Source organism: Miniopterus natalensis, chromosome 4 (assembly GCF_054644295.1).
Source record: "Miniopterus natalensis isolate mMinNat1 chromosome 4, mMinNat1.hap1, whole genome shotgun sequence".
In the NCBI taxonomy this organism is placed as follows: domain Eukaryota; kingdom Metazoa; phylum Chordata; class Mammalia; order Chiroptera; family Miniopteridae; genus Miniopterus; species Miniopterus natalensis.
Window position 1 is genome coordinate 61,126,111 of NC_142084.1, and position 15,705 is coordinate 61,141,815.

Genomic DNA, 15,705 nt, shown 5'->3' on the forward strand with positions numbered 1-15,705 from the left:
TGAGGGGATGGGCCTACATCAGAACACAAGTGTGGCACCCTGCCTGCATCACACAGGGCAATGGGGCAGACCCAGAAACCTAGCTGATCTGGCCCTTCAGGAAGGGCCTTTGAGCTGAATAGATGGATCAGGCTTTTCCTGAACTCCATCCAGCTGAAGCAGCCTCCCTGAGGAAAGAGAGAGAGAGAAGCCACACAGGGTGCAGCTGGGGCTGCTGGGCCCCTAGGAGGTACAGAGGGGGGTTAGGTGCCACCCGCCAGGAAGGAAAGAGCTGAGTGGGGTCACCTGGCTGGGGCGTGGGAGCCAGATGACTTCAGAGGTCTCAGTGAGACCAGGAAACTGAAGCTGGGTAGGGCAGGCGGATGGGGCACTGTGGCCCAAGGTAGATCACCCCAAGGGCGCCTGGGGGGGCCGGGGTGGAGCTTGGGGCCAGAGCTTGGGTCACACACTCTGTGATTTAAATCTCTGTTTCCCTGCTGAACCACCAGGGGAGGGGAGACATAACAAAAAGGTTTAGAGCTGGGTGTCTGCTGTGGGGAAACTGAGACCCAGAGGGGCAGAGGGTCTTTGGAGGCCACAGGGTGGCTCTAGGCCCTGATACAGGGCCAAGGGGTGTTGGGGGTGGCAGTTGAACCAAAGAACAGTCTGTAATTTCAGTCTCTGTGAAGATAAGGGGCTTTGGGCAGTGTAGGGGGGCAGATAGGAGTGGTCTGGCTCCCACTGCTCAGACCCCACCACCACCACTGTGCCCAACTGGCCCTGCTCCTGTAAGACAGCCTCCTATCCACACCTCCCAGAGGAGCCCTGGGATCATCTGGGATTTGGGGCAGAGCTCAAGACCCACCCACCCCCAGGGCTGGAGAATGCTCCATGGGTGGAGGGTGAGGAGGGGGCTGTCCTGATCCATCTCCCAGTCTGGGCAAGGAGGTGATACAGCTTATATTGAAACACCCTTCAGCCTTTGATTTCTGGTGAACCCCTATGCATCCTTTACAGCTCAACTTCAATGCCCTCTCCTCCCCAAACCCTTTCTGGGGCTTTATCCAGAGCCTCTCTTGGTACTATCCTGAGGGGGTGGTAGGAGGATTTGTTGGGAGAATTAATGAGATAATAAGGTTGGATGGAGAAAATGATACTGCCTCTGAGGGGAGCAGGGAAGGGTCCCACTTTACAGAGGGAAACTTGGGGAGGCCAAGCCTCTTGCCACAATCACCCAGCTGAAAGATGCAGGGCGGGGATTTAAACCAGATCTGCTGAAAATAGGGGTGGAGTGGACCCCTAGCTTGACCTTGTCTGTTTTCCACCCCCCAGGGTCCTGGCAGGGGAAACCACATTCCAGCAGGAGCGGCTGCAGGCTATTGCAGTGAGTTCTTCCTGCCCCTTTGGATGGTGTGGCCAGTGGGGGGACCTGGGGTCTCAGGAGATCTCTATACTCAGCATGGGGCGCCCCTGTCACTCAGTAGTGCCTGCTGGCGTTTCCCACAGATAAAAACAGGGAGACCTCCTTAGTCCTTAGAATGTGGAATCTTAGACCACTAGCCCTCTTAGACCCCCTTGAAGGTGGGGAAACCGAGGCATAATAGAGCCCTACCCTTCTGCCTAGGCTGGGGGAATGGGCTGGTAGGGGCAGGTCGGGGGCTAGTGGGCCAAGTGGGTGCCATTTACAGAAAAAGCAGGATCTTTGTGGCCAGAGCCTTGGGTGGGTTAGTGGGGTCTTCGTGGTGCTCCTACCTAGTCCTGACCCCATCCGGTCTGTCTGTCCATCAGGAGAAACGGAAGAAGCAGGCAGAGATTGAGAACAAGCGGCGGCAGCTGGAGGATGACCGGCGGCAGCTGCAGCACCTGAAGGTACCAAGCATCGGGCTGTCCCCTCCAGAGCCTGGCCTTGGCTGGGGGGCAGGGAGGGGGTGGCAGTGTCCAGAGGCCCCAAGCCTCAGTTGCATATGGGGTTGGGAGAGCAGGAAGGCTGAGGTGACCCTGACCCAGACTCCGCCCCCTGCCACCCCCAGTCCAAGGCGTTGCGGGAACGATGGCTGCTGGAGGGGACACCGTCCTCAGCCTCAGAGGGGGACAAGGACATGAGGAGACAGATGCAGGAGGATGAGCAGAAGGCCCGGCACCTGGAGGAATCCATCTCCAGGTGGGTGGGGAGACACACAGACCTGTACGAAGTCTGGGTATGGGAACCCCAAACAGTGGGCCCTGAGGATCCTCCTGAGGGCTAGGATGGGGTTTGGCCACCTTGCTCCGTGTGTGTGGTGGGAGCAGGTAGACCTCCACATGCTGGAACAGGGAGGCACAGGCTCTGATGCCAGACTTCAGTGCTTTAATGGGGATGTGTAACCGGGCTTAAGGTGGCTGAGGGAGGCATTGTGGGCTGTTGGGGGTATCCGGCTGCCCTGCCCAACCCCTCCCTTCTCCTCACACCCCAGCAAAGCAGGTGCATGTGGTGTGTGAAGTCAGGGCAGATCCGTGAATCCCTGAGGATGGGAGTTGCCAGCAGTGGCCTCCCCAGGGGCTTCCTGGCGCCAGCCCAGCTGACGAGCTCTTCCCGGCTAGGTTCTAATGGAGGACACAGGCATTGGCAGCTGGGCCTGCAGGAAGGCTGGGAGGGGCAGGCTGGGGAAAGTGACCATCCCCCCTGGGCTGGGACAAAAGGCCCAGAGTTTCCGGGCAGGCAGGAGGCCCAGGCTCAGCTCCAGGGTAGCAGGATCAGGATGGAGGGAAATGACAGCCAAAATTCCAAATGGCCACTTGGCCAAGGAAAGGCCTGAGAGGCATAAGACCTGCCACACTGGGCCATCGCCCTACTGAGGCTGGCCCTACAGTGGGGACCTAGGATCCTGTCCTGATGTGTTTGGTTTGGAAGGAAGTGGGGAGGAATTTCCCTCCCCAGGCCTCAGTTTCCCACCTGTGAACAGGGAAGGCAGAAGTCTTTCTGTGCATCTTAATTCTAAAGACATTCAGCTAGGGGCTGAGACCAGTCTATGTAGAGATAGTTGGGACTGACCAGGTAAAGCAGTACATGCTGGGAGGGTTGGAAAGTCAGTGGGAATTACTAGCCACTGGAATTACTGCCTGGACAAGGTAGACTCCTTTACATCCTATCCTGTTGGGTGCAGCCCTGGTCTAGGAGGTGGGGGGGGGGGGGCTCCCTTAAGCCCTACTGTGAGTTTGGCACAGGCTGAGTGCTGTGGAGGGGCCTTGGCTTTCTCCATCTCAAAGTAACTCCATGGTGGCTCTACCACCCTAATTTTGCCCATTCAGTGCCCCCTGACTGGACACCTTCTCCAGGAAGCCCTCCAGGCTGACCCAAGCTGTGTACATCCTGCTGACCTGGACTCACTTTGTTGGAGGCTACAGATTCACCCCTGTCTTATCCCTCTGGTGGGGGACAGCTGGACAGGATTTAATATGCCAGCTTTGTTTTTGTGGGTTTATGTGTAGTTATCTTCTGATACTTGGACAGTGACATGCTTTTTCCAGTTTTCCCTGAGAGATAAAGCTTCCTGTAAAAATAAATGTATTTGAGTGGGGAAAAAGGAGAGTCAGCTGGAAGCAAATGAAGTCAGCAGTGGCACAGGTGGTGAAGGGATCGAGCAGCCTGGGTTCAGGTCCCAGCTCTGCTACTTGCTGGCTGCATGCATTCTTCACTCTGCCTCAGTTTCCCCAATCTTGAGGGGAAGTGACAGGAATACCTCCACAAGGTGTTAGGAAACATCAAAGTGAAGGGGTCCCCTTATGGAAAGTGCCTAGAATAGTGCTGGGCATGTGGAAGTGCCTGGTGAGGGCTGTCACCCTGCATGCTCTCCCCAGGCTGGAGAAGGAGATTGAGGTGCTGGAGAACGCAGACACACTCCCAGCCACTGCCAAGGAGAACGTTACAGCCCCCAGCCCAGCCAAGGAGACCCAGAAGGCAGAGGTGGTGCTGAATTCTCAGCAGGTAAGGAGGTTCCCAGGGCCCCACCTCTGCTGGCCCCAGAGTGAAACCCTTGCTGTAGCCAGATTTTAGAGCTTGCATTCAAATCCCAGCCATGCAACCTGGGACACATGGCTTTGCCTCTCTGGGCCTCAGTTTCCCCACCTATAAGAGTACCCACATGCTGGGGATGTGACGACAAGCACTTCATACAAGACCTGACACTTAGAGAGCTTTCCACGAATTCCACCCACGAGTCATCTTTGTCATTACTTTTATTGAGCACCTGTGTGTGCCTGGTCTGTGCCAAGCATGTTCCAGGTACCATCTGTCTAAACTTTTTCATGTGGGAACAGTGTCCCCATTTGAAGGAAGACAAAAGCTGAGGCCCATAGAGATTGAGAGAGGGATTCAAGGCCATACAGTGAGGAGCAGTCTTTATTGGACTTAGCTATTGATTCTAGAGCTTGATGTCTATACTAGGTTCTATTGATACCAGACCCGGGAGTGTTGGACCCCAAGCTTGATCACGACAATACATTCACAGAAATTCAGGAGTCTCCCAACCATGTTTGTGTTTAGGGCTCAAGGGGCCTGTGGGACATCCTTCCTATCCCCCCATCCCAGATGCCCAAGGATGCATCTAATTCATTGGAGAACTGGGCAAGCTTCCCGGAGGAAGTGGGTTTTGAAGGTTGAGTTAAGAGTTCTCCAGGTGCAGACTTGAGATGGGAGGGGGCTTTCAGTAAGATTGATTGAGCATAGACTGTGTTGGCGTGGTCCCTGCCTTAATGATGTCCATATCCTGGGAGGAGACAGAGACACTGGCTGGGCAGACGGTATACAGTAGTAACTTGAGAGACTGTAATGTGATGGGTGGGGGACTGCCTTTGAATTGAGTGGTCAGGGAGCTGAGAGAGGAGCCAGCCAATCAAAATTCAGGGAACAGCCTTCCAGGTATAGGGGACACACAAAGGCTCTAGGACAGGAATGTATTCAAGGAACTGTGAGGAGGGAAGCCAGCCAGAGATGTAGGAAGGAGAGACCAGTGGGCAGGGGTCTGCTAACACAGAGCCCAGGGCATTGTCAAAAAGGATTCTGGGGCACTGGGGAGCCACTGATGCTTCTGAGCAAGGCAGGGACATCTGGCTGGCATAGGCTAGGGTGGGGGTGGGGGATGGGTCCAGGAGGAGATGACACCGGAGATGGGGTCACTGCTGAGCCAGACTCTCCCCAGGTTCCTAACCCCATGGGTGGGGCCCTGGTTAGTGGGAGTGGGGCACCAACACCACTGACCCCTCTCATTCTTTCTTGCAGACCCCAGTGGGCACACCCAAAGGTATGCTTCTGGAAGGGACTGGCCGAGCCTCAGCACCCTTTGGTGTCCAGAGTGGGGATGGCGGGTGTGAGGAGTGTGTCTTGTTGCTAATAAGTAACAATAATGCAACAAGACTCATTATTGTTACTGTTCTCAAGGACCGCGGCTTGGAGCCTCATCATCACTGCACTTAGTTTTCACAGCATTCCTGGGTGGAGTTGCTGCAGCACCCCTCACACACATCCCGTTTTATATGAGGAAACCAATGCCTTTCAGAGACGTGACTGGCTGAAGCCTTAGCCCCAGAGCTGAGGCTCTGTGTCCGTCCTGTCCACTCGAGCGTGCTTGACTTAGGCTGACCCTCTCTGTCCACTTGCTCTGAGCTCCTGGGCAGGTGGTGGTGGAGGCGGGGTGCTTTGGTTTTCACATCTGTAAAATGGGATCTGTGGGGGAATTCAGAGAGGCTTGTGGGGAAAACAAGGTCCCCACTGTCCTGGGGATCAGGCATTATTTAAAAGAACGGGGGGTCCAGGAAACAAAGGAAAAAGGCCAAAGTTTGAACTCTGGGACCCATTTTATGCCTCCTCAATTATTATAGGTATAATATACATGTATATTATACACATGTATAAGGGACAATTAAATATATACACTTAGGTATAAATATAATAGCTTATTAAATATATTAATCATATTAAAGTTATATATATTATGTTTTTAAAAAATATATTAAACTTGTCTACTTTCCTATGTAAAGCATGGAAAGTGAGTCACCAGCTAGAATTGAAGGTGGTGGCCAGAAGTGTCTTGGCCTGATTTCTTTTGTGTTAATTATTCATAAGGAGAGTCTCTCCTTGTCTTACTGGGGAATTAAAAATTTATAATTAAAAAAATCTACGCAGGCCTCTCAGGGATTTTGTGAAAATCACTTGGGCTGAGAGACAGGAAATGGAGTGTGGGCTGGTTTGCTTTGTCCAGGGAGGGTTTCCATCTGTGTCTAGGGGGTTCAGGGCATGTGGAGCTGTTCAGGTGTGCGTGCTAGGGGAGGGGCCAAGTATCTGGGCAAGTGTGCCTAGGAGGTATCCATGTGTCTGGAGGATCTCTAGGTATCTGGATGGTTGTCCTGATATCTGTAGCGGGTCTGCATAATTATTTTTTCTCTGACCCTCATCTCTCTCTCTCTTTTTTGCCTGACAAGCAGTGAAGCAAGTCTCCAACACCCCTGTGAGGATGGTGGAAGGCTCCACCATGATGAAGGCAGGTAAGTCAGCCCCCAGCCTCAGCCCCCACATCCAGCTACTGTCCTGGACCAAGTGTTGGCCCTGGGGAGCCTGTGATGATGGGGGTGGGGTGGCTGGACCAAGGCCATTGCTCCAAGCCTGGGGTAGGGCCTGGCCGATGCCTCTGCTTTGGCTCCTTGGTCACATGCTGGTCCAGCTTCCCCAAGAAGATGGGCCCCCTCGCATGGCTGCTCTAACCTATCACGTACTCACGGCTTCCATTCCCTTAACCACACCACTTGTTCCTGGTGGGGGTGGCGCGTATGTTCGAACACACCAGCAGACACTGTAAATCCTTCTCTGCACTCAGGCTGCCTCAGGAGAGGGAATGAGTGCCCTGTCCCTGGAAGTGACCAAGCTGGGCCTCAGGCATTCCTTCTAGGAAGCAGGGAGAGACAGGGTTAGTGCTAAGCATTCTATGAGGTCAGGTTCAGATCCCTTCTCTGGCACCCGAGTCTCCACCTACGGGAGGGGTGGGATTGTAGTGACCTCACACCTCATACCTGAGGCCTGGGACAGAACCAGCCCAAGAGCAATGATAAGTCATAAAAGACAGCAGAACCTTCTTGCTGCTTCTGCTGTTAATTGGAGTGAGTTAGGAGGAGAAGACCCTCTTAGGGGTGGGGTGGCTGGGATGTGACAACATTTGAGAAGAAAAAAGACTCAGGGGAGGTCCAGGGTCTTCTGCAGGTGGAGTTTTGCCCTAAGGGGCAGGAGACAGAGGATAGTATTTCCCAGAGAAGGTGGGGGGAGGCATATTCAGGGCTTCTGGGCCAGTTAGACCAGCCCAGGCCAGCACTGAACTCAGAGGCCCCCACTTGCCCCCTTAGTCAGCAGTGTGGTGCAGTATATGACACGCCCAACTCTATGTCTGCAGGTGGGGGTGTTAGGCTGTGTAGGGACATGGGATTAAATAACACTGATTCATTCTTTCAACGAGTGCTTATTGAGCCCCTATTGTATACACAGCTTGGGGGAGCTGTTATTCTGATGGGGGCCACAGCCCATAAAATTAATTTATGGAGAAAATCAGGCAGGCCATGGAGATCTGGAGGAGGGACAGATTTAATAGGAGAGCCCAGGGGAGGCCAAAGTTAGATTTGAGCAAGGACTCAAAAGAAGTGAGAGAACAAGGCATGCAGACATCTGGGGTAAGTGTGGTCCAGGTGGAGGTCACTACACATGCAAAGGCCCTGAGATTGGATGGTGCCTGGTATGCTAGAGGCCTGTGTGGTTGGAGCAGAATAGGTGAGGGAGAGGGACGAACTGAGGGCAAGGAGGTGACAGTGCAGGTCGCATAGGGTCTTCTGGCTGTGGGAGCCAGGGAGGGCCCTGGGCAGAGCAGGGTTATGTCCACTTGGTGTTTACTGGCGCCCCCTGGTGGCTGCGTGAAGGCACGCTGTGGGAGGGCAGGGCCAAACCTGACTCAGGTGCTCACAGGCTCCCTCTGGTGGCTGCGGGGAGAACAGACTGGGCTGCAGAGGTGAGAAGTGTACTGGGTTCAGGGTGTACAGATGGTGGAACCCACAGGAGTTGCAGATGGACGGAGTAGGGGGTGAGAGAGGGAGAGGAGGAAGCTGCTCTGACTGGGGCAGGAAGACCCAGGAGGGGCAGGTGTAGGAGGCAGATTGAGAGGGGCTCTTAGATATGGTGTTGTGGGGGCCCCCGTGGGGGAAGGATGCAGTAATACTGGAATTTGAGGCGAGGTTCTTGGGGGTCAGTGGTAGGACTCAGTCTCCCCATGTGGTTTCGTGGTAATGATTTTTAGAGAATGTGGGTGAGATGCTGGGTATGGAATAGTGGCCTGAATGGGTAATAGCATTCACTTATTTCAAGAGGGAATTATCCATTCTTCATAGAGAAGTAGATGAGGCCAGTTTCCATAGTTGACTAGAGAGAGGTGTGAAGGACAGATAATGCGGGGATCCAGAACAGTCTGGCTTGTTAACCCAGGTTCCATTTGTAGCTGTGACCATGGGCAAGGGAGCCTTCTCTCCACACACTCTCCTCGGAGCAAATGGGATAGTTTAAGGCTTTCCAGATGGGATGGGACCTCAAGGATGGGCCTCGTGTGGAGCAGAGGAACCCAGTCCTGTGGCCAGGGCACTGGGGAACCACGGAAGGATGTTGAGTTGGGGCGGTCCGTGCCTATGGTGTCCCCACTGCTTGGCTCTGTGCTGCCGGCTCCCCTCCCTGGCTTGGCTGCAGCCCAGCGGGGGGGGCACCTGGGCGGGTGGCCATGGCGTAACCCATGCCTCTCGTGCCAGCCATGTACTCGGTTGAGATCACGGTGGAGAAGGACAAGGTGACCGGGGAGACCCGGGTGCTGTCCAGCACCACCTTGCTCCCTCGGGAGCCGCTCCCTCAGGGCATCAAGGTCTACGAGGACGAGACCAAAGGTATGAGACCCCCACCCCCTGCCCCAAACCTCTTCTCACTGCCTGAGCCAGAGCCTGACACTCATCTGACTTGACAGGGACGCTGTTTAGAGATGGCCTCATCCCCCTCAGTTTACTGTTGCTTAGAGCTTGAACCCGTGGCCCAGTACTTCCTTCACTCCAGCACTTGCCTTGGAGGTTGGCACAGCACCAGGTGCCGGACTGCGACCCCCCAGTCAGTGAGCCAAGCCCTTCAATCCTGAGCTCACAAATAACTTGTTGAAATAATTACTGTTGTGATAGAGGCTACAAAAAGTCCCAGAGATATAGAAGGGACCACGAGTTAGTCTAGAAGAATGGGAAGGGGGCCAGAGGAGGATCCTCGGGGGAGCTCGTTGGATGTACAGCAGGGTGTGGGGGGAACAGTGCATCTGTGAGGCCACAGCACATGCAGAAGCCCTGAGGTTGGAAGGAGTTTGCTGGATTGGAGGAGCTGAGAGGAGCCTGTGGACTTATACAGAGTGGAGGGAGGAAACCAGCCTTGGGGAGGGTGAGCAGGCATTGAGATCTGATTTGGTTTTTAGGGTTCTGCCTGGTGACTGGGAGGGGAAAAAGCTGTGAGAGACACCCACTAGGAAGCCTGTAATACAAAGGAGCAGGGGAGCTGGGGCAAAAGCCCCAAAGTCCGTGTGTGTGTGTGTGTGTGTGTGTGTGTGTGTGTGTGTGAGAATATAATTCACATACCATCAAATTCACTCTTATTTAAAGAAGGAAAATATTTATTTAAACTGTGCATGCCATCAGTATTTACAGAGCAGTTTCATAAACATCTTGGCGTTTAAACATTTGTTCACTTTTGGCATGGCCTGTAGGATGTACATAAAGAACCCCTGGGGAGGCCCAAATGCCAGGCTATATTTACTGTGATGCTAGTTAAAAAATAAAAATAAAAAAGATAAGTAAATTTTAAAAAGCCCAGCTGGGCAGGGCTCAGCGGTTGAACATTGATCTAGTATCCAGGAGATCGCGGTTTGATTCCTGGTCGAGGCACACGCCTGGGTTGCGGGCTGGATCTCCAGTCAGGGGTGTGCAGGAGGCAGCCAATCAATTGATGTTTTCATCTCTCTCTCCCTCTCCCTTCCTTTCTCTGAAATCAATAAAGATATATTTTTTAAAAATACTGTGATGCTTGTAAAAGAAAGCAAACCCACTTTAGTGAACAAAATATGTTTTAAGAAGACATTTAACAAGTGCATTAAAAAAATCAAGGCAGCCCAGGCAGTGTTGCTCAGTGGTTGAGAGCCCAGGAACCAAGAGGTCACAGTTTGATTCCTGGTCAGGGCACATGCCTGGGTTTTGGGCTCAATCCCCACCCAGTAAGGGGCATGTAGGAGACAGCCGATCAATGACTCTCTCTCATCATTGGTGTTCCTTTCTCTCTCTCTCCCTTCCTCTCTCTGAAATCAATAAAAACACATTTTAAAAAAATCAAGGTGCCCTAGCTGGTTTGGCTCAGTGGTTAAAGCGTCAGCCCTCGGAACAAAAGATCCTGGGTTCGATATTGGCCAAGGGCATGTACCTTGGTTGCAGGTTCGATCCCTGGCCCGGGTCGGGGTGTGTGTGGGAGGCAACCAATCGATGTGTCTCTCTCACATTGATGTTTCTCTCTCTCCCTCTCTCTCTTTCCTTTCCACTCTCTGAAAAGCAATAGAAAAAAATATCCTCAGGTGAGGATTAAAAAAAAAACAAAAACCAAGGCAAACATTGGGTTTCTTCATGGAATAGAGTTCACAGAGCCAGTCCCTTGAGTGAAGTATAAGGTGAATAGAGCTCAGCTCTAGCGTCAGTTAGCACATCCACGAACATCTCCCTTGTGAGAAAATGGTGGACAAAGTGTTTAGTGAGCAAGTCAGTAGGCTTGGGTATATTCACTACATTGTACACCCTCGCTATCTAATTCCAGAACATTTTTGTTCCCCAAGTAGAAACCCCACCATCCCAGCCAGCCCCTGACAACCACTGACCCACTTTGTGTCTCTGTGGATTTGCCTGTTCTGGACATTTAGATAAATGGAATGACACGTTGTGTGGCCTTTTGTGTCTGGCTTCTCTTACAGAGCATCGTGGTTTTAAGGTCCATCTGTGTTCATATTTTATGGCTAAATGATATTCCATTGTTTATATGGACCACATTATGTTTATCCATCCATCTGTTGATGGACATTTAGGTTGTTTCTACCTTATGGTTTTATAAGTTTGTGTGGGTGAATGTTTTCATTTCTCTTGGGCAGATACCTAGGAGTGGAATTGCTGGGTCATATGGAGAATCTGTTTAACCTTATGAGGAACTGCTGGGGTGTTTTCCATGGTGGCTGTACCATGTTGTTTTCCCACTAGCAGTGCATGAGGGTTCCAGTTTCTCCACATCCTTGACAACACTTGTTTATGTCTTTTCTTATTGTTGTTAGTAGTATAGCCATCCTATTGGGTGTGAAGTGACATTCCACTGTGTTTTTTATTTCCAAAGCCTCATGTTCTTAGTTGTTATTTCAGCTCCTGGGGTATCCAGAATGCTATTATGGGGGTCCCATTATTCCCAGCTCTGCTGTGGTTTGGGGTATAGACCCAGGTAGGATTCTGAATCCAGCTCTCACCAACTGTGTGGTCCTGGGCAAGTCCCAGCTGCTTGTCTCCTGAGCAAAAATGACTGCATGGGGCTGAGGGGCAAAAGAGATGCCTGTGCTAGCAGAAGGTCCTCACATGTCCATTCTGCCCAGCCTGGCCCAGCCCCTGGGGAGTCAAGACCCTCCAGACTGGACTCTGGTTGCTTAGCAATGGGAAGGTGATCCATTTCCATGGCAGCTGAGGGCTCGGATTCCTATCTTGGGGCAGTGGCCAGTGGGAAATACTCAGCTTGATTCTGTGTCACCCAGGCACACCCATCCTCTGGGCCTCCAGCCCAAAGTCACTTCAAGGCCTTGAAGCGTGAACCCCCCACCCCCTCTCTGGAAACTGAAAGTTGAGAACACTTTTCTTCTGTCCAGAAGCCAGAAATTGGAGCTCTGACCCTTGGCCTGGGAGGAGCAGAGTCCTTGGGCTTTGTGGGTCCCTCCCTCTTCTCCAGGCAGCCGGGCAGCTGTGCTTCTAGGGCTGTGATCTGGGGCTGGCATGAGACTGTGGCTGGGACTCCTCTTGGTGCTGAAATCCCATCCTTAAGAGACTGCAGCACAGTTTGGAAAGTGACAGATCAGAGAGACATGGAGCAGGAAAGTTGAAGAGATTTGGAAGATGCATTTAACAAGATTGATTGCTGGGGTTTGGGGGGGAAATGATTGCAGGCATAAAACTCTGCCCCATGGAGAATGCATGTTCTTGTCAAACAAGGTAGAGCATTTTCAGAAAGTGACCATGTTCTGAGCTGCGAAGGTGTCCATAATATCTTGTGCTCTGTGTCCCCAGATCATAGTCCCTCCCCAATATTTCAAAACATCTTTCTAAATAAATCTTGGCTTAGAGAGACAATCATTCAAAATAGAAAAATATAAGATATTTAAACTTGAAAGAGAACAAAGTAGTCTAATTCATGGGCTGCAGCCAAAGCTGAACTCAGAAGTGAAGGCATAGCCTTTGGGGCATTTACAGGAAAACAAGAAAGACTGGGCGAATGAACTAAATTTAATTCAGGATCAACCCCATAAACCAGAGGAAGGGAGAAATTAGGATTCCGACAAATTCTCAGGCTGGGGAAACAGACCTGGACCAGGGTCAGGGTCCACCTAGACAGCTGTGTGGCCTAGTGCTAATTATATCCCTTCTGTGAACTTCTGTTTCTGCTATCTTTTCAACAGAACTACTTTGCAAGTACAAATAATTTAAACTTCAAGAAAATAACATCCCAATTCATTGAATTCTAGTCTTTCTTTGTTTATAACAAGTGCTTTTGTGCCCATGAATTTTCCTCTGTGCACATGCCAGTTTGGCTGTGTCCACAGATCCCAACAGGGAGCTTAGATTGTCCATCTGATTTGGTTTATGATTTTCTCTTTAGCCTGAAGGGTGGCTTGCAGACCTGCCAGGTCTTCCCTCTGGTCTCAAGTCTCACTCTCTCTCCATCCCACCAGTGGTCCATGCTGTGGACGGCACCGCAGTGAACGGGATCCAGCCACTGAGCTCCTCCGAGGTGGACGAACTCATCCACAAGGCAGATGAGGTCACGCTGAGTGAGGCAGGGCCCATGACTGGGGCAGCAGAGCCCCGGGGAACATCCGAGGAGGCCATCCAGACCACCACACCCTCCAGGCGGGAGATCACTGGAGTTCAGGCGCAGCCAGGTGAGGCCACATCGGGCCCACCAGGCATCCAGCCCGGCCAAGAGCCCCCAGTCACTATGATCTTCATGGGATACCAGAACGTGGAGGATGAGGCAGAAACCCAGAAGGTTCTGGGGCTGCAGGACACCATCACGGCGGAGCTGGTGGTCATCGAGGATGAGGCTGAGCCCAAGGAGGCCGCCCCGCCCAACGGCAGTGCCGCTGAGCCCCCTACCACTTCAGGCTCCAGGGAAGAGAACCAGGTGGGGCCCGAGGCCCCTGCCAGCGACACCCAGGACCTTGACATGAAGAAGCAGCGTTGTAAATGCTGCTCCATCATGTGAGCCGCAGGCCCCAGACCCCGGCCCCACCCTCCACACCACAGAGACCCACAGCCTGGCCCCAGTGCCTGCCCACCCTCCACCCACAATCATGGGCCCCAGGACATGCTGTGTTGTCACATCTTCCTTCTGAGTTTTCTTTCACTGGAAAGAGGGACCCATCACCACCCTGACACACCCTAAACCACTGAGCTGTGTGCCTGTGCCTGGTAGGACAGAGACACAGACAGACCCACTTTTCCTAAAATGAGGATCCCCCACATGTCACGGCAGCTCCACAGGCGGGCTTTTGCCCACAGAGTTCCTGGCTGGTGGGACCCAGGCCTCTGTGCAGCCCCAGGCAAGCCCGCTACCCTCTGGGCCTCCTGCCTGTGCCTTCCTGCCACCTCCAATGAGGTCTCCAAGGGGATATCCCGCCAGAGAGGGACTGGGGAGCTGAGGGGTCCTAGGGGCATTTTCTGTCCCCACTCAGCCCCTGGAAGTGGGGTTCCCCAGCAAAGGCACTGGTGTCGGGATCTTAGGCAATTGGGATGAGGCTGCACCTCACTGGGGAGCCTCAGTCAGAGACCAGGCTCCAGTTCTTAGAATAAAGTAGGGGCCCCTCCAGACACCCTAGCCCAATGTGCCCTTCCCTTTGTGCTCTTCATGGGCATGACTAGTGGATGATGGAGCCCAGGAAGGGGGAGCCCAGAAGACACACTCCATTTGGGGGGAGTCTATGACCCCTGTGCTGTCTTCTGGATGGGGCCAGTGAGGGTCTTCGAGTTGCCCCCTGCACAAGGCAGGGCCATGTGAGCCACTTCTTGTCCTGAGCTCCCACACTCACTGGGCCCTCCTTGCTCCTGGTGCTAATTTGGAGACCCTGGGGAGCTGCCCCAGCCCATTCTCCAGCCTGCTTGGGCCAGGGTCCTGTATCTCCCTAACCATACCCTAGAGATCAGGCCCACTGCCAGCTCTGCTGGGCTTGGCGCACCTGGGCAGTGGAGGGGCACACAGCCTGGGGCAGGGAGCTTCCCCTGAGTTGCAGCAGGAGACCCCCATTGGCTACCCAGCCCAATGTGAACCTTCCCCCACTCACTGGAAGGGGTGAGGAGTGAGGGACTCTCCTCCTGTGGGCAGCTGACACCCAGATGTGCGCACACATTTCCCAGGTTGCAGTCACACACATCCTCAGAGGCACATTCATGCCCACACTTATGGACCCTCTCCTGTGTGGGCTGTAGGACGACCAGGCCCTATCTTGGGCCCCTCCCCTGGGCCCCCGCCCCCCACGGTGCCCAGGCTGAGGCAGTCCCCTCACCCCCGCCTCTACAGAGCCGTGCAGGGGCCACTTGAAACCAGCCCGGCCCGTCTCATCTCAGTTCTGCCCCTTGGTAGTGGGAGGAGAGTCCCTCTTTGAGGTGGCCCCCAGCAGTGGCATGGAACCCCTCCCTCCTTGAGCCACCGAGTCCTTGAGATGAGAGCCTCCGCTGAAGTGCCCTTGCTGCCCCCTGTGCTTTCAGTGTGTGACAGGCCCATGTTCTTGACTTTCCTAGAGAAGCAAATAAACCCTGTGAACGCCCCAGGTCCTGGAGTTCTTGGATTTCCCTGGGGCTGGGAGGATGTGGCCAGCCAGAGGGCGGGGCCTGCTGGGGCAGACATAAAGGGAGGCTGTGCCGGGCCTGGGCATCCCCAGCTCACACGGTACTGCGGTGGGGACATTGGTGGAGCCCACACCTACACTTGAACACATCTGAGCAGCACCTGGGCAGGTAAGAGGTGAAGGGGCAGCAGCCAGTGTCAGGACAGGGTTCCTGTGGAAGCCTCCATTCTATACCTGCCCCACCCCTCTCCTATCCTTTGGCTTCAAGGCTGCCCCTTGCTGGACTCACGGCACCTCAGGAAACTGAAAGGACCCCACAGGTACCAATCTCTGTGGGGACTCCAAAGGCCCCATAAGTTCTGCAGGGAACCAGTCTCTGGAAAACAGGGCCACCAGGGAGGACACATTTATGGGGGTTGCAACCCCATTCTGTCTCACTGTGACTGAGGGAAGCTGCTGTCCTCATTTTACCCATCTGTTCAATGGGCTTTGAACCCTGAGTGGGGGCCACCCCACCCAGGACCAGGACATTGAGGTTCTTGTCTCCAAAGTGCCTCCACCACACTGGGTGATACAG

General features: G+C 53.5%; 1 protein-coding gene across 1 annotated transcript; it reads left to right on the forward strand.

Moving 5' to 3' along the window:
• Positions 1-981: 981 nt before the first annotated feature.
• On the forward strand, positions 982-15,103 carry PALM (paralemmin). Its single transcript, XM_016214833.2, has 9 exons — positions 982-1,077; positions 1,283-1,363; positions 1,768-1,848; positions 2,010-2,140; positions 3,817-3,943; positions 5,237-5,258; positions 6,439-6,498; positions 8,785-8,916; positions 13,017-15,103. Exons 1-9 carry the CDS (start codon positions 982-984, stop codon positions 13,547-13,549), a joined length of 1,263 nt encoding a protein of 420 aa, XP_016070319.2. The 3' UTR covers positions 13,550-15,103.
• Positions 15,104-15,705: the final 602 nt, after the last annotated feature.